Source organism: Protopterus annectens, chromosome 5.part0 (assembly GCF_019279795.1).
Source record: "Protopterus annectens isolate FY-2018-M chromosome 5.part0, PAN1.0, whole genome shotgun sequence".
Lineage (NCBI taxonomy): Eukaryota > Metazoa > Chordata > Ceratodontiformes > Protopteridae > Protopterus > Protopterus annectens.
The window spans coordinates 1473020467-1473045157 of NC_056735.1; the positions used below are offsets into that span (position 1 = coordinate 1473020467).

Consider the following 24691-nt stretch of genomic DNA (forward strand, 5'->3'; position numbering starts at 1 on the left):
AGTTCCAACAGGAAATCTATTAAATAAACATTAAAGCTGAGCTGGAGCTTGTGATGGGTTTATTTCTAACAAACCAAATTGGATGTACAGTCCTGAAAATGGAACTACTTAACATCTGCAACCTTCTGGGACATATAGATTAATTTTTATTTTGCTTTTCACCAAAGGGAATGTTTTCAAGCAATATAAGATATTGTCAGTGAAACTAAAACCTTCCAAAATGTCAGTATAAATATCTTGTATTCACTATCGATGCCACACATGTTCCTGGGTCTACTTACTATGCGACTTAACCTGCTAAATTTTCTTTAAGAAATACATATTTCATAAGATAATGTTTCTGTTTTCCCTCTCATGCCATGTGATTAAGTTAATTTTTGCTTTTCATACAAAAGGCAGTTTTATTGTACTGAAATGCTTTGTTAGTGCACCTTCTGTCCTTTATGATACTGCATGACTGTAAATTTAAACAATGTGCAGAAGGGTACAGGCATAATGTTATACCTCTGTGTGTTCATTGCCAGGACCCCCCATAGTTAGTCAGTAATGACTCTCACCTATGGTGCACCCATTTTCATGCAACCACCCCGGACCAGGGACACTGTATCTTGTACTGCAACACAAAGCAAAGCATATAGTGACACTAAAAGAACAGTCCTCCTCAGTGTCACAAAAGTTAATGAGAAATTCAACAGGGGTATAAGACTGCAGGAACCCTTCAATTCTTAGCATTAGGACTAGTGGGAAAACTCTTATATGAACCAGTGGAAGAGAAGAATGCAGAAAAATATGGAAGGACATCCCGACAAACCAAAATATTCAGTTCTGGAACTCAGGAAAAATGGAAGAACGGCCCTACAAACCAATACATTCACTTCTGGTATGCAGAAAAAACAATGGATGAAAAAATGTACACAACATTTTTGGCATTAGTAACTATTTTAATAAGAAATCACACAATTTCATGAAGATCAGACATGTGACTTCTGACTAATCATGTCCAATTGTGTGACATACTGATTGATTGATACTGCTGCATCCTTTTAAGCCAATATGAAAAACCTTGGAATGTTGCCTGGTAATTTGGGAAATGTCAATGAGCTTCCTCCTGTGGTCCACAATTTGACTCCCACAGCCTCCATTTTCTTACTGTGTAATTAATCGGTAATTCATTGCTCCTTGGTAAATCCTGAAAGTGGCCTAATAGGTTTATGTGGTTAGCAACAGAACTAATTAAAAACATTTTACATTTAAGTACTGAGCCCTGGTGCAGGAACTCCTTCAACTTGGGGGCAATGCCTGGCACAAAAAAAAATAAAATATATTTTATGTAGTCAGTTCACAGAAGTGTGTTTTGGACAGCCCTCCCACCAAATAAAAAAAATTTAGATTCACAAAGCTGGTCATCACAAAACTACTGTCAACCATTTTAATGTCAGAGGAGTGAGGATTTAAGACTAATGCAAGTTTCTCATTATGGAAGTCCCTGAATACAAGCATTGCATCAAACTAAAAATGTTCCTAGATGAATGATTCCTAACAGTCTGCATGATGTTTGTTTTATTTAAATGTCATACTAGTTCATTAATTTTCCAGAACTTTGTCTTACTCATGGTCACAGAAAAGCCAGAGATGAGGCAAGCGGCTATCCTAGACAGACTGCTGGGCCATCATATGTTACACACAGACACACCTCATATGTATCTACAGGACACTGATTAGAAAGGGAAACCCTGGCAAAATCCCATAAGGACACAGGAGAGCACCTGTAAATGAGGAGCCCAGCTTACCAGGTATGTCATGGCCATTACTCCCTACATGCTTCTGTAGAAGAATATACTGTAATGCAAGACAACACTATAAATCAGAATGAATTTAAAATACTGGCTACACCACATAAGTAAGAAAGGAGTACAGTAATGTGAGCAATATTGTGTTGCCATAAACGTTCCCACAAATACCTGCTATGCTGCAATCCTACCATTCCTTGCCACGTCAACAGGACTTGAAAATATTAGCATACCTATTTTAAACCATATTGAGCTTAGTTTAGCTGCTAATGACTCTCGGTCATAAAACACACACATGTCAATGCTGGGTTAAGGGTCATATATCTGTGGTTTCACAGACCAGCAGAAATAGTATACCTCTTAAAACACACACCTGCATGCATACGCAGACATAGACACACACACACACACACACACACACACACACACACACACACACACACACACACACACACACACACACACACACAAACACATATCTTGGAAAGCCTCATGTTGCTAGTGTGCAGCTAGACAAGCCTTTCATAACATTATTATTTTCAACCACGATGGGACTCTAGTACACAGTCTTGAACCACTAACATTCCCAAGCTCCCAGCAGACTTTTGCTACCTCAGCCTGATCATCTCTCTGCTTTCTGCACACTTCTGGTACAGTTCATAAAATATTTTATTAGCCATAAAATATCAAGAAACTTATGTTACCACTCTCACACCAAAAATATAACCTACTTGATACACATACTATTAAATATTATGGTTTCACTGTGTTCTGAAATATAACAAACCAGGAAAAAAACATACAAAAAGGTCAAGGATAGCTATATAAACTGGAATGATAACTGGAGTTTACCACTGTTAGGGTGATTTAAACTGCAGAACAGTTCACAAGAGTTTCATTAAGAGAGATTCATAGACCAAGATACCCTACTTTTGGTATACTGCTGGTAAATTTGAGCATGGCAATACCACCTGTTTCTTTCAGTCTCATGACCCAATTCTCCTTAGGTAGATGTTTGAGTGTGTGATATTCATAGCTCTCAAAAGTCTATCTCCAAAATAAGGAACACCAGCCCTCATAATGTGGAGTAAATGGGCAAAATGTGGAACACATACTAATGGCTTACTGACAACTTCAACTAGGAAGGCCATAGGATGGTTAAAATATGCTGGTTTTGCTTATAAAGAAGAACCTTTAATGAATTAATATGATTCATTTCTATTTACCATGGATTTCACTTACAAAATTCCTGACACTGAATATGTGACAGAATCTTTCGATGTGGAACTTAGAGAAACATGAACGTTTTAAGACCCCATATGAGGTACGTTCCTCATAATGAGGTACACTTGAGAGGTATGATTATTAGTCCTCTTAAAGTTGTGCGTCTACAACTGTTATGCATATCTAACATCTATCATATGTCGGACAGTTAGGCAGAAAGAATTAAGGTTGTGAGTCACGAAGGCTCCTCAGTCTGTAGTCATGGCTCAGGGCAAGTCAAATAAGAAGACAGTGTGACTCAGGGCAAGTCAAATAAGAAGACAGCACTCCCAGACCACCAAGGAAAATGTCCCACAACCCAGTTAGTAAAAAAGTAAATAATCGATTAAGCTAACAAGGCAAATTCAAGGTATTGCAGGAGCCTCTATGCATGCAAGCACAGTAAGCCCATATAATTCCAAGCAAAGCATCTACACAAATGCTGTTCTTAATGTGCCCTGCGTCAGGCCTGGGTGTTGTGATAAATAAGTTGGTATAGGAGTGGCATTGTGAGACAGATTCACACAAACAAACAGACTAAGGTAGATATAAGCAGATGCAGTGGTACTACCTGCAAAGCTCTTCCTCTACTTTTTTTTTAAATATACAGCCAACAAAAATACCAGTTCCGGCAGTAGCACATGGTTTATTTACGTGCTGAACTTCAAATCACTAGAGCTTTTCTATAACAACTGTCTCTCTCGCTCTCTCTCTATGTGTGTGTGTGTGTGTGTGTGTGTGTGTGTGTGTGTGTATATATATATATGTGTGTGTGTGTGTGTGTCCAAAAATTGGTTTTAGAAGTTTGCCTTAGTGGTATTAAACACTTGTTTGCCTTTCGTTTCCTGGGTGCTGTGTTATTTGTTTAGTTGTATAGACAAACAGGAAGCAGTTTTTGTACCGATGGTAATGCACAAAGTTTGTTAGACGGAGATATATTTATTTGAAGAATCAAGCAGAAACTAGCTAAGAAATATATAAAAATTAATAGCTATCAAGCAAAGAGAACAGACTGAGATAAGTACTTAGCAGTGGGTACAATAAAAATATTACTTGAAGACAACAAAGATTCTACCCAGATACATTTAAAGAACCAATAAAACAATTGCAGAACTGCAGCTGAATAAAGCCACAGTTATCACCACTGAAAAAAAGCAATTCAATGCAATCACTGGAGTTGCTACATCATTTTACAGATGCATGTAAATACAATGATAAAGATAATTAGTAAAATTCTATTTAATGATATGTATATATATATATATATATATATATATATATATATATATATATATGTGTGTGTGTGTGTGTGTGTGTGTGTGTGTGTGCAGAGTTATAAACTGTGCAGCACAAATCATGCTAGTGGTAAAAACACTAGTTCAGTGCAACTTTCAAAGGAGTTAATGGGTTTCTTCATGCAGCCATAAGAAGCTCTGTAAATAGGTGGTAACATGACACTACAATCCTAAACTGAAAATGCACTTATTTCAGGAAGTCTGCCGTTACTAGTTATTGTGCTCTAAGGTTTAGTATGTTGGGATACTTAACTCCCTGGAAGATGGTTAAAATTTTAGATAACAGTTTCATTTTAAAAGTGGTGTAACACTCAATGTGTGGCCTACAAAACATTTCCATACAGTTATGGTTTTAGCTATAAAGACTGAAACTTCTTTTGCTCTCATACAAATAAACCAATAAATATTTATGAGCTGTAACAGATATAATAAATAAAAGCATACTGTATCATAAGTTACATTTTTATTTTCCATGATCATTTCTCATTACAGTCACAGTCTCCTAGAAACAAAAGCTGCTCCCCAACCCAATTATTTGCTAAGCCAACTCTGCACCTGTGCCAAAACTATCAAGTCCCATAATGCTATGTGAAGCAATGCTCATAGCCTCCTAATTCACACAAACTACTTAACAGATGTGCAGGGAGGGTTCTGGTGCCAGCATTTGTGGCACACTTGCATTATCCCAGCAACCCAACTTTACAAACCTCCTACTTGCTTTCCTCACAACATACACAGACACACATTTAGCAGCTGGGCTGCTGGGTGTCTCAGCACTACATACTTGATTACTGCCATGATGGACTTTGCCTGAGGCTCTGAACTTAATTGATCCGTTGAGGCCTGTAGGGATGTGGCACAAGTCAGGCTCCTAAACATGGCAGTACAAACTATAACTGCCAGATCACTGTCACCAAAATACTTCCATTTTCTTTTTTGTCTCACCGTTTCCTACACTTCTTACTCCCATTTACCACCTTGAAAACAATTACAAGTTGCATGCCAGTTTCCAATCCATAGCAAAGAAACTGGCTTTCCTAAAGCACTTTTTATCAAACTCAGTCACAAAAATGGTTCAGACGTTACGCGCCTGATGCATATCAGTCGTTACACATACAAAGACTATGATACTATAAAAGGGCAGGCAGCCTCAGTAAGCTCGGGTATAGAATGAAGGAGGGTTAAATAGCTGGCACAAGGACATATACTGGAAAATACAACTCAATAAGTGCCTTCAAAATTCAGTGGTCTGTATGTGAACCTGTGGTTCATTATTACACAGCTGCTTCTCAGTTTTGTGGCACCTTCACCACAAATACAAGATAACTAGTTATGAGCATTTCTTACTTTAGCAAACACAGGTAAACATGAAGGATGGAAATAGTGCAAATTAAACTGATACCTACAACTTCACAGTTAAAATTAAGTCACATTTATGCATCTAAAGCCAGCACTTCCTTAAGAAACAGAAATTAAATTCAGATTCATAACACTAAGTACTTGCCAGCTCTGTTGGCAAAGAGAAACAGAGCCCTGGCTATGAGCAATCCAACCTGAGTTTGATCATCAGCCAAGGAATCTGTTGGAGCTAGTGGAGAGAAGATGAGCATGCCTTTCCTAAGAGCAGGGGGGGGGGGGGGAGTCTGGGTCATGAGTTTTCATGATCTCCTCAGATCACTCAGAGGTGAAGCAGAGTGCAACCCTGGGGATGTGGGTTGACTCACCAAGTGCAAATGAAGTATCCTTCATCATTAGTACATGGTACCATGTGCCCACACAGGGAAGGTGCTGTGGCCTCCACAGTGACACAGACAGCATGTTCCCCACTCGAGAGAGAAATTAGGGCCATATCAAAAAATGCCTTCATTGCCGGGATACCAGTAAGGCCACAGACCACCTCTGTGACTGCCTGGATGAATCCCCTCCAGATGTTTTTCATCTCTGTGCTGGGAATACTCAGATAGGGGGAATCAGCTTAAGTATGATAGGGGGAGGGAGTCTTGTTGGTTGACAGGTATGAAGGTAAGCAGCATACAGGAAGAAAATGCTAAATCACTGTAGTTAATCCACTACAATAAAGTAAGTAGAGAGATAGAATCCCAAACGTAACAGTGGCAGTGAGCAAGCATTAAAGTAAACTGCACCAAAAAATGAAAAATATTTTTCCTTGTATCAAACTTTTCTGCCTTACAAATTGTCTCTTCATGTTGAGTTTATTTCACTGCTATGCTGGGGTGATTCAGTTTTACTGTGAAGGATTTTGCCTTCCTAATGTAATTTTATGGGGACAAAGTCTGCAGGTAATGAGATCATTTACTATGGTACTGTTTCTTAACTGGCTTACTGTGTGACTTCCAACTTTTCTGATAATCGCTGACAGCCACTTCAGTCTTTTTCAATGGCTACTTCTAGTTCCACTACTGGTCATCCTTGGCACTACACTTTAAGGTATATTGAATGTCTGGGCAAAAAGATTAGACTCAGATGTCTTCTTTTTTCAAAATTAGAATCACAGCTCCAACTAACACTTTTGACACCTGTGAATAAAAAACTTGCACTCACATAGCATTACCAATTGTTAACTACAGCAGATTTTTGCATTAACCCTAAAACTAGTGTGTTTCAGATGTGCCATATCTTCCCTTACTCAGTGAATTGCTTCAAAAGATGTTCAATGCAACAGATGCTATGATGAATACTAACAGACACTAATATGATTTTAAAGAAAATGATATGTAGGGAGACTAGAAAATGAAATGTAGACAGGAAACCAAGGCTGGAATATGCAAACAATAGTTTTCTTTGTATGTGGTACTCATAGGGTTAAAAAGCAATCTCTGATGAAAAGAAAAATTGGCATGTGCTGTAGTTATCCTTTAAATACAACTTAAATTCAATATACACATTAAAACATGATATCTAAACTCAAATGTTCCAACCATGCAGTTTTCATAGAAGAAAATACTAACATTACATTTTTTCTCATTTTAGTTTCTGACAGGATATTCATGCTGCTGCTTTGCTGGACCCGTGTACTACCATGTTCAAAAATTCATAGGTAGATAATAAGCTTACAGCCTGAGGATACAGAAAGTACTGAATTCAAAATGGTGGCTACAAAAAGGACATAATTCAAAATGGTGGCTACAAAAAGGACATAATTCAAATGGGTTTGTTTGAGATGTTTTGGAGGGGACATGGAAAAAGCATGATGAATATGCAAAGTGAAATTACAACTAAGTTTGCCATTGAGGATATCTGGAATAACTTCAGGGTCAGAGTAGGAGTAATCATTAGATACTGAACTGCTGGAAGTCTTGCTTAATGGTGAAAGAAATAAGCTGTGAATGTGCCATGTCTGGTTCTCAGTCTCTGCTTCTATACTAAGGGACTCCAAGCAAGTCACATAGCAAGAAATGAATTCCACAGCCACCCTTGGAAAGCAAACAGCTGTGCCTAGTGAATCCCCTTAACTGGTTAACTGTAAAACTACTGCAGTATCCTCTTAAACAACAGAGGACCTGACAGTGCTTAAATATCCCCACTTCAAGCACAGTAGAATTAGCACGCAGTTTGCCTGGTAACCCTTATTCTATTCTGTAAAGCGGAAACTTCTATCCACAGAAAACATGCCTTCCTCAAAAGCCTGTTTTGTTTTTCTGTAAACTATCAGAAGTCAGAAAAACAAAACCACTTCAAAAGTTCTGTTAGAGTCCACTCACATCTCTGAGTAGTGTGTGCTTCACTTAACATATGAACATTTGAATATGAAACCTCCTGTCTCTAGTTTACCATCATGGTAACAGTCACAAGCAAAATTCCCCAAGTGCCATGTTCTAGAATGAGTCATAAAAGTTTCATTATGATACTTTTCAATAGACCAACCAGAACTTGATACTTCTGTTTGATTTATCAGTGTTTCAATACATGTCCCAGGTTTCATCAACAAAACATAGTGTTTTGTAATTAAAATTCTATGCAGCTGTTGATATAGCTGATAATGCTAACAAAGCCCAATTTCCTTACAAGTACTCACTCTAGCTAATCCTTTGCAATCTGCTGTTTTTTGCCCTACTTTAACAACTCAGCCATTATGTTTTCTCCTTTGGTTTCATGCATACTACAAATAAATTACTACACTTTCTTTATAATCTAGTAACACAGCAATGTTACTGACTACAGGACAAAGTACAGATATATGCAGAGAGCACGCACAGCAGTCCAACTGAGGCAGTACCCACTGTACCATGGAAGACATCTATGCACCATGAAAACTTTAATGTAGCACACATTCTTGTATTACTACAGATTTTAAATCCCAACATAGCAAATGACCATAAACAAAAACTTGACATCTCCACAAAGGCCATTGCCAAGTTCTTAATATCACAACAATGCACTACTTGATTGTTGAAAAGTGCATGAAGTTCAAGAAACATTATAAAGACTGGGTGAAACTCCAATAGTCTTATTTTAAGTTGCTCCAAGATATAGAAAATTACAATGGTTTAAGTGAGAGAAACTTAAAGAGTAAAACTTTTAGAATCCCACCCACTTGTTTTTCATTAAAGCAGCAAAGTGTTAAGTAATACAACTATACAAACTTGATTTAAAATAGGACACAGGAAATCAAAACAGGGAAAGTTACTTCCACAAACAGACCAGTCACCAATGGAGTTGCCCAGGGTTTTGTGCTGGGACCCCTCTTGCTTGCATCTACTTTTCTGAAATAAAAAGCCAATAGGGCTCTGGCTGACTACGTTTGCAGATGACTGCAAGCTTGCAGTAATTACTAAATCCCCAAATGACATAGCCATTCTGCAGGAAGATTTGCCCCAAATAAATAACTGGTGGTATAATCACGGACTGAAAGTAGATGCCAGCAAATGCATTACTGTATCCTTTGGGAAAGTGTCCAGGGAGCTACGGCATTGGCAATATGCCCCTAAGAGTTGGTTCAGTTGTTCAAGATTTGGGAACTTATGTTGACAGTGACTTAACTTTAGACCAATATGTGTCCACTGTTGTAAGAAAATCCTTCTTTATAGCACAGCTAATAAACAAAGGGATTATGTCTAGATCTACGGATGTTATTTTTTCCCCTTTACTCAGTCCTCATTATGTGATTCAATGAATATAATCCAGAAACATGAAACAACTAGAATGCCCACAGAGATACCGTACTAGAAGGCCCTAAACAAGATGTCCTACATGGACCAACTCAAAGCCCTGTCACTATACTGGGTATCCCACAGACTGCTATGAGGTATCCTGTGTCTGGCACACAAGGGATCTTCTGGCCAAACACTGACAGATGTACTACACATTAGTAAGTAAAATGGCATCAGAAATACTTGGTCTAGGGATCTAAACCTCTCCTGTAACATCAACAGAACAGTTTGGAGGGATGGGTATATTTCAAAGAGGGTACTGCTGTGTGAAACACACTCCCAATCCACATAAAGCAAAGTTCATCCTTGTCCATATACAAACACAACTTACACCTATGGATGGAAAACAGAAAATTTACCCTGGCACTGCTCCCTACACTACTAATGGACAGAGTCAGCTCCTAAATGCTTTATCCCATGTAGGGGTCCCCCTCAAATTATCTATGGTATGATCACAGTTATATTCATTATGGGTAATACATAATTATCGATCATGGGATGGGTAAGAATAATCTTTAACCAAATGGGATTGGATAATTCGAGCACATAAAGGAAACTGGCTAGGCTTAAAATTGCCCATAAGAGCAGCTAGCCTAGTACTCACCCATGAACCTATAAAATAAATTTGGGATATGGCTTGGGTTTTACTTCAGTTGAGCACCTGTTCAATGGTAACATAATGCTGTAACCCAGCACATCAATTACTCAGCTTTTAGCAACCTTACAGTGGTGTTAAACTTTAAGAAATGCCACTCCCATTTTCTGGCTACATGAAAAAAATATCGTTAAATTTAGATATCCTGGAATGACAAGCATATTTGGTCAGCAAATTCTTGTGCTTGGCATGTGGGCCACTACTCAGGGGAAAGACTAACAAACCAGTTCATTTTTACAGTTACCTGTACTCCTAAGACAAGCAACAGGAATATGGAAGTCAACCTCTGGCCATTTCTATCCACAATAATGCTGTAACTGCGCAATCACAACAGTGTAGCTTTGCTGGAAGCAGCATCTTTTCAGAACTTTTGAGAATACGATCATCATACAGTAAGTACAAGACATGTTTACCCTTTATGCTGTCACATACATTTAACAGTGGAAAGTAGGAAAGACGGCAGCTCACATTTGATAAGTGTATGTTATGGTGTAAAGTATCCTGTTTGTCTCATGCATTTCCTCTCCTTATATTTTTGCTCTCTCTAAACATTTTCATTTTATTTTTTTAACTTGTTGACTAACACCATTATGTAACTCTTTCAAATGGCTAAGACTCAATGGAAATGTTTTAATACGCTTGACAAGAGTACATTTGGAAATTTGTCTTATACTTGAATTAACTTTTTGAGCAATGCTGCCCTTAGTATTCTTAAATTAGAAGAGAAGGGTTACACAAAATGGATGCCTTTGTAATACAAGGGTAAGAAAGTTTCAGACCCTCAATGTAGCATGTGTTCCAAGTAAATGGCAATGTCTTGCCTGGCATTTGCCAGGTAAGCCTTAGTTCAATGCTCTTTGTTATTCACTGATCCCTTAGCATCTTTCCTGACAAGGCTACTGCTCATATTAACACCTATGCTTACTAGCTCAAAAATATCACTTAAATTCCATAGCTCATTTCTACATATTCCAGACAAAAATGTTAACTTAGTGCCTTTCAATGGACAAACACTTTATAAAAGTTAAGCAACAGACTCTGGACTGGGCAAGCCATTTTAAGGGGATAATAAGAACAAAGTACAAGGGTTTGAACTGACTTTGGTCTACCAAATGCTTCTCTACAGCAGAAGACCTTGCAGTACAAAATTAAGAAGCCTTTCTTTTAACAACTGTGTTGGGGAATTAGCAGGTAACCATTTTTAAATGAGTACTGCAGACACTTTAGATGTATCAAGACATCCACCCATGGACCACAGAGGTAAATGTAGAGAACATTTCATTACAAGTCTACCCTGAGGTTGTGTAATATCTAAGTTGGTTACAGTAAGTAAAAGGCTGCAGGGAGGAAACCCCCTCTACATGGATGTAAGGGGAAGATACCCAACGGTTATTTTCTTCTTTTTGTTAATTTCACTGAATTAGTAATTCACGTCATACCCACAGCTGAAAGTAGTCAAGAATGGTTCTGCACTCCAGCACAAACTTATATGGATTAAGCTGCTCTTGTAACAGCTACCCAAACATCCAGGAAACAATCACAGGATCATGCCAATGCATTCTTGGTGGCTGCTCACCAAACTATGCTATAAAACGTGGAGTCTTTTTGGCACACCAACAGATGACCCCCTTATCTTTTCTACGAACTTTTAAAGTTAATGTTACAGTCAAATGGGAATGTTGAACATCATGATTTTTTTTTTTTTGTGTGTGGAAACAAAATGTCTGGAGTACTGATTGCTGTCTGCTGTGATTCTCAACCTGGACAAATGAATGCAGACATAAACAGGACAACATACAAACATGCACTGCTCTACATGACTGGCTCTGTGTGCTATTCTTTCCATGTGAAAATGAAGTGGAAGTCAGAAGGCACCCTGTTATACAGTTGTGCAGCTTTTCCACTTGTTTTTATGTCAGAGTAAACATTTGATAACCATTGCACTTCACTTTGGAGACAATGCACACAGTTACTTGCTGTCCCAAATACATTTCCGCTCTATGAACAAAGTGTAATCTGACATTCTTAACCAAACCAAGCCACTTCGTAGACATATTAGGGTACTTCTTTTATAAAGTTCTAAAAATATTTTGAAGATAAATGCATAAATTAAGTGCTATAACAAATAACTGATTTAAAATACTCATAAATACTGTACAACAATGGGACCATTACGGGTCTACAAAAGCAAAGCTATCCTCACAGCCTCAAACATCCATGTAATGAAGCCTAAGTGGATGAAGCTTTTTAAAATGTGTAAAAACTGCACAAACTCTTAATCTTTTTGGTTCACACCCTTAGCCTCATTCTTCTGAATCGTCCAGGTATACCATTCATTTTCTGTCCTAAAATGAACCTAAAGTTGTTGCATCCACTGCACAATCCTAACTGTAGGTTGCAGACAAGTGCACCTGGCAATCAAAAGCACTGCAGTGTTGTAACACAGTAGTTAAGTCACAGTAAGATACTATTCATGCAACTATATGTTTGTTCTTTTCTCTGACAAAGCCTCACTGCTTCCTCCCCAAAATAAAAAAAAATGATACTGTTGTATGGTGAAAAAATAAAGGGATTGCTTCATAGTGTTCAACAACTGTATCAATAAATGACAAACAGCTATCCTAGCAACATTCACAGAACTTAACAAAATACAAAAACACTGTTACATAAATAAGGGAGGTAATGACTGCGAATGTTATTTTAAAATTATTGTGTTCTCTGCACAGAGGTTAGCTTTAACTGGCTTTGTTGCTAAATTAAAAAAAAAGTCCTAATTAAAAAAAAATGTGAAGAATATCCAAGAAAAAATTATCCACTGTAGTCTTCTGAGCAGATGCTTTAAACAAAGCTGGGGTTTTGATAATTTCCAAACAAAAACACCAGCTATACAAGTATTTCAGATTGAATAACTTTTCTTGTGAATTTGGTACTGGATCATTTCCTGATAAAACATTTAAAAAGAAAGAAAGAAAGCAGAGTTTCCACCCTGAAAGTGCTGTAAATGAAGCATTTTTAATCTATAAAATCTTGTTCTTGCAAGTCCTTTATTTTTTTCTCTCTGTTACTATAAGTTAACAAGAAAAGACTTGCACAAAATTGAACCAGAAAGACTGCTCAGATGAATGTTCTGTTATGAAAAAAACATAAGCTTTCAATATTTAGAGAAATTCTCTTTAGTCTGCCTGCCTTTTCTGTGCTCTGAACTTGCATGGTACCCTCACTTCTGCCTCAAATGTAAATGATGCAAACAAATATGGTCCACTCCACACAAACACAGTGGGAAGCGCAGGCTGTGCAATTCTGCAGTCAACATGGATGCAATTCATTTTTTTAAAAAACAATCCACTTAGATCGCCTGGTTAAAAACAACCATGCACGCACAGACAAAACATCCAGAAGACAAGACACACTTCAGGGTGAACAATGACACAGTTCTGTGGTGTGGTTGATACAGCTCTGGCCCTTTAGCAACATGCTGCTTTTAACACTGATCAAACCCTCCAGAGAAGGAGGTGGTTTGTGCTGTCATCACGTCCCACAGTTTCACTGCTGTTGGTAAGTCGGAAGTCCTCATAACCATCCCCACCGCTGATCACCAATATGTTGGATTTTGCTGGCAAGACAGTTGATGGCCTACGACACAAGGAGTCTCTCCTCTGTAGTCCAGCAGGTCTCTCATTATTCATGGCAGAGTTACCTGAATAAAGCAAGTGTGATATAATTAGCAAAATATTTTTGAACTGCAAAGATGCACTCAGCCTAAAATAAATAAATTTCCAAACATGTTTGGGATATGGCAAATGTAAATGTCTCACAAATTACAACACCATTCAACTCATATGCATTTCTAATTTTGAGTAGAATGTGTCTACTAAGCTGAAACTGTTTTAATGGGTATGCACTTTAGGAAAAGCTGTATGGCACAGCCTTTATCATGTACAGGACCTATAAGTATTTTTTTTGAGAGTCACTACAATTAGTTGCACCTTGCTTAGACAGGACTCGAGACATCCTAACCAAAACATTTAACAATACTTTCAATGGCACAACCAAACAATTATTATGAATACATCGCCCCACACTAAGGGTCAGTAGCTCAGTAGATAACATACTCATGTTTGATAATCGAAGACCAAAAGATGGCGAGATCTGTCCTTCACTAGGTGCTTGCGTAGTATAGCATGGGGGTAGAATGCAGCATGTATAAGTGTGCCTTCCTTTGGATGAGATGTTAAACCAAGGTCCCATCTGTCAGAGTTGGTGGCAGTTCAGCTGAATGTAAAAGATTGCATGTCACTTATCAAAAAGATTAGGGAATTTCCCTGGTTTGCTGTCCAAATTTTACCTAGTCAGTTTGAATACCACTTCAAGTCACCCATCAAAAGGGTCCATTGGCCTAGTGGGACATGGTCAACAAAAGCATAAACAAACAATAGATTTTGTGGGAGAAGGTGAGGCAACCCTCTCTGCATCTTTGATGTGAGGGTTCTGTTCCCATATACACGATCTCTACATACAACAATTCTGAGATATCAATGACTCAGAGAATAGGCAAAAGATGGAAAACTAAAATAAAACTTATCTTTTTTTCTCTTCTCTGACTCCTACAACCCAAAAAATAAAGTACAGTACATATAACAAACCAAGTTCTAGCAATAGAAAAATGTTGACAACATAAATATGCAATCTTCAGTCTGCAATATTTTGAGAAACAATAAGTCACACAATCAGCAATAGTACTCCCCTTTTTAGCTTTCTTCCAGCAAATATCACATATTATATACACTGCTGCTGGGTACTTGGGCTTGGACTTGCATACTGCAGTTACAGCAGCAGACAGCATGGTCCAAATGTGCGGTTAAGGTACAGGTTTAGGTTCATATGTTTTTGTGAGGCAGTTGTTTGAGTTGGTCATTAGTAGCCAAACCACTGCAATTCTAACTACTTGTTAACAGTTTCCATAAAGGACTGTGGTACTAGGCCTGGGGTGTATTTATGTTAATTATTAAAGCACAGGAAAAAAAAATACAATTTCGGTCTAATTTCATACTCTTTATTCAAACATCACCACTTAGCACCTCATCTCATGCCTACATGAGCCAAGGAGCTGAATGGAGTATTTCTGGTTATCCATCAATTGTGTTTGAAGAGAGTCAGGGTACTTTGCTTAATACGAAGGGCAAGCATGTTTCAAAGGAGTAGAATTCTTTGAGAGATGTGGCTATCCCTGACAGCAGGTTGCATTTATGTTGCTGTGAAAGGTTAGATCTCTTGTATGGGTGTTTTTGGTGTTTCAGGTTTTGTGGACATGTTGAAGGTTACACACAGCAAGGTCATTTGATGCTTTGTAGGCAAGTCGAAGGCGACAGAAAAGACAGAATTTTAAAACATTTTGCACAGGTCAAGGAACTTGTGCCCTTCATTTTCTTAGGGAAGAAATGTTGGGGGGTTTCCAGTTAGATCACATGTTTTGAGAAGTACATGCTGAAGAAGTATTGCACTTTATTATGGGCCTAATAATGGAAGAGAAAGAAATGAGAACCTCCATATACCCCAGAAGATGTGCCTTTGGTAATTTAGCTGGACAAGACAGTCAGAGCTTCTAACAAACAGTAGTTATATGGTGGCTGAAGGTGAGTTTATTGCTTGCAAAAGTGCCAAGGTCCCTAATGATTATAACGTGTTGTAAAGGACATGATATCACACTTTTTACAATGTAGCTTTACACTATGGTCTAGGAAACATTTGTTCTTCCTGTAGGACTTGAGTCCTCCAAAGAGTTGATAAAAGCTCAATGTTTGCAACTGTCTGCAAATGTGGTCAGCCAAAGACCTTGACACATCAACTCTAACATCAGTGGAGTAAATATCAAATATTAATAGCACGAGTAGTGAGTCCTCGGAGGTTCCACAAGTAGTAAGCTTTAGACGACAGTGTGCCCCAGTTTCTGATTTGATAGGTTCTGTCTCTCATCTAGTTTGCTATTCAGTGAGTTACAGAAGGGTTTACATTTCCTTAAATTACCTTGTTTTCCACAAGTTACTTCTGTCTAAACTAACTAACCTTAACCTCTCCAACTCAGCACTATCCTGGTCATATCTCTCAAACTGGAAACAAAAAAAAAATCTGGACGAAGGCCCGTGACAAATATGTACAAATCTGTACACTAATTAACATAACATTTACATACATGATTATGTAACCCCACCCACTCCAATGGAATTGTGGGATACCAACTTTCAAACGTAAACTGAAGAACAGACAACCAAAATATGGCCCCAGAGTCCCTGTGCAGCCATTCCAATGTCCCATTACTTGGCTGTTTTGTCCCATTTACCATAAACACTGTAATGTAGATGCTGCTTTACTTCTGCAATGATTTGGATTTTATTTTACATTTTATAGCACAAGCACTAACAGATGTCTGCTAAATAAAGCAATACAGTTTCACAATAGAAACAGACTTAGCATTAAAACTTCTCTGCCCTTGAAACTAACATTCACTGAAACAGCATTGAAACTCGCATCCAAAGAAAATGCATCTGGCCAGTGGCAAACAAAGATTACCTTTGGGATGTTTTCAAATCATAGACCCCTTGCACACGAAACATGCACGTGTTCTTTGATACACCTTCCTGACTGAATTGAATTATATTCCTTGTATAATACAGCAAACTTGTTAGAGCATATTTTAAATTTTTGAACATTTTTTCCAGTAAGCAATGAAACAAAATGCATGAACCAATAATGACAAAACTGCCCAATTCAGAACATTTCCATCATAAAAGTCTACTCAAACTTCTACAAGCCACCAGTATCGGTAAATATGCACAATCTCTGCAGAAGTCAGTCAACTAAATAATTCCACATTAAAGAGATCAGTAACTAATGAAGATGTTGCTGCTAGCAAATGACTTTATATTTCATTGCTTCATCTACAAGTAAAGTGCCTGTTGCCGTTGAATAATAAATTGCCTATGTTACATTAAAAAAAAAATGATAAGCTAGCAATATTTCAATAGGAAATGGATGGCAAACTGATTACACGTTCATAGTTACTAGGTCGGTAGTACACACACACAGCAGCAAAGTACAGTTGTGTACACTTACCATAAATGTAGATGTTTGAGTGTATTCACTGTTGCAGTCACCACACTTGGGTTATCTGCCTGCAGGTAGCCCTCAATCAGCCCGAATACCAGACCCTTGGGATTTCTGCTTCAGATGCTGTCACCTCTTCCATGACGTCAGGTCGTCAGGGGTATAAAACATTCAGCCGACGCCATTACATCAGTTTTTCTTGCCCCAGATGTCAGGAGCCCCCAAAATAGGAAGCAATTACATGGTGTAGAACACCTCCAGTAAAAAGTAAATATCATAGCCATAAGATATGGCCAAAAGAAGGATAGGTAGAAAGCATAGAAGAGTCAGTGGGCTGGAGGAAGGGTAAAGTACAGTTGTGTACACTAACCATAAATGTAGATGTTCGAGTGTATTCACTGTTGCAGTCATTACATTTGGGTAATCTGCTGGCAGGTTGCCCTCAGTTGGCCTGAATATCAAAGTCTTGGGTCCTGCGTCGGTTGCATGATGTCAAGTCATCAGGGGTATAAAACATGCAGTCAACACCATTTTTTTCAGTTTTTCTTGCCCCAGATGTCAGGTGCCCCCCAAATGGGGAGCAAAAAAAAAAAAAAAAAAAAAATATATATATATATATATATATATTAATAAACTGCAATATATAAGTAAATGCATTTGTAGCAACATAAACTTTACCTTCATCTAAAAGCAAATACACCACAAAGGCTTTAGAATATAGTGAAGGAGAGAGAGGTTCTAAAAAAAAAGGGGGATGGCGGCTGGGTAACCCGGACTGCAACATTGAATACACTTGAACATCTACATTTATGGTAAGTGTACACAACTGTACTATGCTCTTCGTGTTTCACTGTTGCAGTCATTACATTTGGGTAGAATCCCAAAGCTATGGATGGGAGGCTGGAGCTAAATAGCATTAGGAGCGGCTAATAAGGCCCTGCAGAACTGCAGTGGCAAAGCCTGCCCTGGACTTAGAGAAGAGAGGCAAATGATAATGCTTTATAAATGTATGAACAGAGCTCCAAGTAGCAGCTTTTAGAATGCCTTTGGTTGGAACTCCTCTGAGAAAAACTGCTGAGGTAGATGCAGTCCTTGTGGAATGTGATCTGATTCCCTTGGGCACCGGTTTACCAAGATGCAAGTAGCAGAAACAAATGCAGTGGCTTACCCATTTTGAAATAGTCTGCTTTGAAATAGCCTTTCCCTCTGATCCTGCAGCAAATGCCACCAGTAGTTGCTCAGACTTTCTTAGAGATTTAGTCCTGTTTAAGTAGAATCTTAGTTGTCTGTGTACATCCAAGAAATGCAGAATTCCCTCCCCCTTGTTCTGTGGATTTGGGTAAAAAGTTGGCAGGTGAATAGTTTGGTTAAGAGCCACACTGGATACCACCTTAGGCATAAAGGAAGGATTGGTCCTGAGGGACACCCTGTCTGGGTGAAATGTAATAAAAGGCTCCACAGCCATGAGGGCCTGTAGTTCTCAAATCCTTCTAGCTGAAGAGATGGCCAGAAGGAAAGCTGTTTTCCAAGATAAAAACTTTATATCCGCAGTAGCTGCTGGTTCAAAAGGAGGCAGGGTGAGCTTTTCCAGCACAAGATTGAGGTCCCATGCAGGAGTTGGTGATCTTCTGGGAGGCCTTAAATGTTTGGCCCCTCTAAGATACTGTTTTAGCAGAGGATGAGAAAAGATGGGAGGCTCTGTGTTGTAATGAGCTGAGATGGCAGAGGCATGGATTTGTGTTGATGAAAAAGATAGGCCTTTGTCAAGCATCTCCGTCAAGTATTGTAAAATCTGAGGAATATTTGGCTTTGCTGTGTCCATTCCTTGTGCTTGGTTCCAAGCACAGAATCTCTTCCATTTACCAGCATAAAATTTTCTAGTACTGGGCCTTCTGGCTTCCAAAATGACATCCATCACAGATTTACTGAGAGGTCTTGTTTGAATAATTACATGATCAGCCACACTGCCAGGTTCAGAATTTGGAGCTGATTGTGCAGAATTTGATTGTTCTGCTGAAATAGTCGATGAGGTATTTGAGGTAAGTACCAAGGAGGGAGTTGAGACATATTCTGTAGAATTGGGTACCAGTGCTGGCAAGGCCAGTCTGGGGCAATTAGGATAATTTTTGGTTGTTCCTGTCTGACCTTTAGTAAGACCTTGGGGAGTAGAGGCAGAGGAGGAAAGGCGTAGACTGATAGGTGTTTCCAACTTAAGGATAGGGCATCCACTTTCCATGCTTTTCTGTCATAAGTCCTTGTACAGAATTTCTGTTATCATGCTGAAGACTTGTGGATCCAGTTTCCACTCGTGAGGGTCCATAAGATTTCTGCTTAGTTCATCTGCCAGAGCATTTTGTTTTCCTGGCAGGAATTGAGCTCGAAGATGTACTTGGTAAGTCAAGGCTGTGGCCCACAATGCCATGACTAGTCTGCAAAGGGGGTAGGAATGTGTACCCCCCTGCTTGTTTATGTACCATATAACCGTGGTGTTGTCCGTCTTTATCAGTAGTTGTCCTGGATGAAGTAAGTCCTTGAAGGCTGTCAGAGCATTCTGAACAGCTAACATCTCTTTCTGGTTGATATGCAGATGCATTTGTTTTGGGCTCCATATGCCCTGAATGCATCTCCCCGCCAGGTGGGCCCCCCAAGCATAGTCTGATGTGTCTGTAGTTAGGGTTTGGGTGGCAGGGGGTAGAGTGAAAAAAACGTCCCGTGTTCTGGTGACATGTCTCTGCCCACCAAAGAAAATCCTGTTGTAGGCAGGGAATGAGAGGAATCATTGTTTCCAGACTATGACAATGTTGACTCCATAAACTTTTTAGGTACCACTGTAGTTTCCTCATATGCAGTCTTGCATATGGAATTAGTAGAATGCAGGATGCCATGAACCCCAAAGCCTGCAGAATTTGTCTTGCAGATAACTGGGTTTTTGTTGCCATCTGTTTGAAGTAAGGCAGTCAAGAAATAACAGGGCTGGCTAGCAGGCCCTGTAAGACTGCTGTGGCAAAACCAGCTCTGGATTTAGAAAAGACACGTAAGTGGTAATGCTTGGTGAAGGTGTGTACAGAACTCCAGGTTGCAGCTTCCAGGATGTCCCTGGTAGGGACTCCCCTGAGAAATGCTTTAGAGGTTGACGTAGCCCTAGTGGAATGAATTCTGATCCCCTGTGTGGTAGGTTTTCCATGGTGCTTGTAACAGAAATGGATGCAGTGTGCTATCCATTTGGAAGTGGTTTGCTTTGAAATGGCCTTGCCCTCTGTCCCTGTAGCAAAGCTGACTAGCAGCTGGTCAGATTTTCTGAAAGGCTTAGTCCTGTCATGGTAGAACCTGAGTTGTCTGTGCACGTTCAAGAAGTACAGGATCCTTTCCCCTTTATTCTGAGGATTAGGGAAAAAGGTTGGTGAATGGATGGATTGGTTTAGAGCCACACTGGATACCACCTTGGGCATAAAAGATGGGTTAGTCCTGAGGAAAACCCTGCCAGCATGGAAAATAATGAAGGGTTCCACAGCCATTAGTGTCTGTAAACTCAGACACTCTTCTTGCTGAAGTGATGGCTAGAAGTAAGGCTGTTTTCCAAGAGAGGAGTCTTAACTGTGCTGTAGCAGCAGGCTTTAAAGCGGGAAGCATGAGTTTCTGTAGTACAAAGTTAAGGTCCCAGGCAGGGGTGGGCGCTCTCCTCAGGGGTCTTACATTGTTAGCTCCTCTCAGGAACTGTTTGACCAGAGGGTGAGAAAAGAGAGGTGGCTCAGTATTATAATGAGCTGAGATGGCTGAGGCATGAATCTTAATAGAAGAAAAGGATAGGCCTTTGTGGAGCAGGTCTGCTAGGTACTCTAGGATTTGAGGTAAGTTGGGCAAGGCTGTGTCCTTTCCCTGAGACTGGCTCCAAGAACAGTATTTTTTCCATTTTTCTGAATAGGATTTCCTAGTACTAGACCATCTGGCCTCAAGGATGACGTCCAGCACCTGTTTGCTGAGGGTTGCTGGTGGAGAATTCAGGGAATAAAGCTAGGCTGCAAGGTTCAGGGTTTGCAGCTGAGGATGCAAAATCTGTCCCTCCTGCTGGAACAGCAGGGAGGGGGTCTGATGTAGGTGCCAGGGTGGCACTGCTGCCAGACTGCGTAGAAGTGAGTACCAGTGCTGGCGGGGCCAGTCCAGAGCAATGAGGATTGTCCTTGGTTTGTCCTGTTTGATCTTGAGTAGTACTTTTGAGAGGAGGGGAAGAGGGGGGAAAGGCATAAATTGAGAGGTTTTCCCATGTAAAGGATAGGGCATCCACTTTCCATGCTTGGCTGTGGGGATTTCTGGTGCAAAATTTGCTCGATTGATGGTTTTGGGGGGAGGCAAAGAGGTCCACCTCTGGTGTCCCCCATCTGTGGGTTAGAAGTTTGAATGAGTTGGGTTCCAGTTTCCACTCGTGTGGGTCCAGTAGATTTCTGCTTAAGTCGTCTGCCAGTGAATTTTGTTTGCCTGGCAGGAACTGAGCTTGCAGGTGGACTTGGTTGCCCAAGGCTGTGTTCCACAGGGCCATGGCTAACCTGCAAAGTGGGTAGGAATGAGTTCCTCCCTGTCTGTTTATGTACCACATAACTGTGGTGTTGTCTGTCTTTATCAAGAGTTGTCCTAGAAGGATAAGTTTTTTGAAGGCTGTCAGAGCATTCTGTACAGCTAACATTTATTTTTGATTGATATGTAGGTGAATTTGTCCTGGGCTCTATTTGTCTTGAATGCATTTGCCAGCCATGTGAGCCCCCCATGCATAGTCTGATGTTTCTGTTGTCAGAGTTTGGGCGGCGAGCGGATGAGTGAAAGGGAGTCCCTTTTTGTGGTTGTAAGCCTCTGCCCACCAAAGGAACTCTGCCCCTAGACAAGGAATGATAGGAATAATTGTTTCCAAGTCCTGAGAATGCTGGCACCAGAGACTTTTTAAGTACCATTGAAGTTTCCTCATATGCAGTCTTGCATATGGAATTAGTAGAAGGCATGAGGCCATGAACCCTAGGGCTTGGAGTATTTTTCTTGCAGACAGCTGGGTTCTGGTGGCCATTAGTTTGAAGTAGTTTGTCAAATAAACCTGTTTTTTTGGAGTAAGGAATGCCATCTGGGAAGTTGTGTCCAAGCTTGCTCCCAGGAATACAATATTTTGGCTGGGCACCAGATGTGATTTCTTTTCATTGATGGTGTACCCCAGAGAAGTTAGAAGTCTCTTTACAAATGCCAGGTGCTGAAGTAGCAATTCCTGACTGTCCGTCTGAATCAGGCAATCATCCAAGTATGGATAAATTTGAATATCTCTCTGCCTGCAGTATGCAATGGCTGGATCCAGGCACTTTGTGAATACCCTGGGTGCAGTAGATAAGCCAAAGGGAAGTGCAGAGAACTGATAGTGCATAGAGCCTGCCCTGAAACGTAGATAGTTCCCGCAAGATTCCCTTATGGGGATGTGCAGATAAGTTTCTTTTAGGTCTAGGGTGACTAGCCAGGAGTCCTTGGCTATCATAGGAAGCAGCTGTTGTAGTGTAAGCATTTTGAAATTTGGGACCACCAGGAAGGTGTTGAGAATGGACAGGTCCAGGATAGGGCACCAAGAGCCCTCTTTTCTGGGCACCAGGAGCAGTCTGGAGTAGAAACTCTGTCCTCTTTGCTCTATTGGAACAGGTTGAATAGCCCTGATACTGAGAAGAGAAAGTACTTGCTTTTAAGCCTCTGCCCACTGGTTTGGAGGAAGGTCTGGCAACCCGCTTGGGGTTGGCAGTGAGTGGAAGTAGAATCTGTATCCCTGGGATACAATGTTTAGGACCCATTGGTCCTGGGTATTGGACATCCAGTTTTTTGCATGCGGGGCGAGTTTTCCTCCTGGGGGTGCAAGTACTTGGGCATGGCTGGGAAGGATGACAAACAAGTCATTGTGAATTTTTTCCATAAGGGGGTGGCTTACCACTCCCTGTTTTTGAGGGGGGAGCACTCCATTGTTTAGATCTCTGCGTACCCTGAGACTGTAGCCTTGGTGGTCTGTTGCCCCTGGGTTTGGGCTGAGAAGACCTGGTAGGGACTGGAAAGAGCTAATGTTTAGAAGGTCAATGCCTACTGAACCTAGGTGGCTGTACCTGTAAGAAATCTTTAAGAGTTTGCATAGATTTAGCTTTTTCCTTCATCTTTTTAAGAACCTCTTCTGCTTTTGTGCCAAACAAACGTTCCTGGTTTAATGGAGCATCTAGTAATTTTGCTTTGACATGGTCTGGCAAGATCTGTTCCTTCAGCCAATCATGCATTCTCAGTGCAGACCCAGTGTCAGCAGCCCTGCAAGATGCTTCTAAGGCATCAAAACCACATTGCAAAGTATGTTTACTGACTTGGTTTGCAGAATGCAGTAACTCTTGTAAATCTTTATTTTCCGCAAAATCTGGAAGCAACAACATGTTTTGTTGAATTAGTTCCATAATATGCTGATGTTACTTCAACATGTGAAACTGGCAAATTAAAGCCCTGATGTCAAGAGTTGCAGAGGTAAATACCTTCTTGCACCATCTGTCTAGAGCCCTCAAATCCCTGTCCAAAGGGGTAGGAGTTTTGGCTGTAATAGCCTTAATACCTTTAGGTCCCTGGGAAATTGTCTCTGGATCCGCAGTGGGATTCTTAAAGAGAAATTTGTGAGAGTCAGGTACCCTACAGTACCTGTCAGGCTTTCTAGGAGCTGGAGGTAAAGTATCAGGAGTAAGACTGGATTCCATGAAAACATCATCTACAGTATCCAGGACAGGGGTATAGCTAGAGGCCTGTGCTGAGGCAAGTCTAAAAATTCTCAGAGTCTCTTCTAGGACTGTGGGTAGTCCTGGCATTCCCAGCAGAAGTGCTCTCTTAAGGTATGCAAGGTTTCACCAAAAGAAAAGTCCTCTGGAGGGGAGGCAGAGGGAATGGAATCCTCTGCATCTGAATCCTCATAGGTAGATAAGGGTATTTCCTGGTTATCAGAGGGATCAGAGTCATAAGACTCATGGTCTGTTGAATCAGAAGGGAAATCAATTCTTTGTCTTTTAGAGGAGGAAGGCTGGCTTCCCCTGATTAGAGTTATAAGGTCTTTAGCCATTCTAAGCATTTGTTTCTGTGGTATGGGAGCTTGAGCATGTGCTTTGGTCATCGGTTTTCCAGGCATAGTGCGAACTCTGGGCCTGACAAACTTGGTCGTTTTAGTCTGAAACGAATTAGTAGGTTTAATATGAACATCGGAAGGTTGGAATACACCCTCAGAAGCTGGTGCCTGCACAGCAGCTCAGGACCCATCCAAGGTAGAGACATCCGCAGGTTTCACAATCAAAGAAGCATCTCGCGGCATACCAGACTCTGAATGGGTCTCAGCAGAGGTCTGCAAATCTGTAGAAGCGAGTATCAGGGGCTCCATAAACACCTCACTGA

General features: G+C 40.1%; 1 protein-coding gene across 2 annotated transcripts in view; it reads right to left on the reverse strand.

Moving 5' to 3' along the window:
- Positions 1 to 10721: 10721 nt before the first annotated feature.
- Positions 10722 to 24691, reverse strand: part of ARHGEF17 (Rho guanine nucleotide exchange factor 17) — a 2179236-nt gene continuing 2165266 nt past the window's right edge. For both annotated transcript variants that reach the window (XM_044071304.1, XM_044071302.1), the window contains one exon: positions 10722 to 13871. In XM_044071304.1, coding sequence (XP_043927239.1) covers positions 13666 to 13871 — 206 coding nt within the window. In that variant the 3' untranslated portion in view covers positions 10722 to 13665. The remainder of the gene's footprint in view (positions 13872 to 24691) is intronic.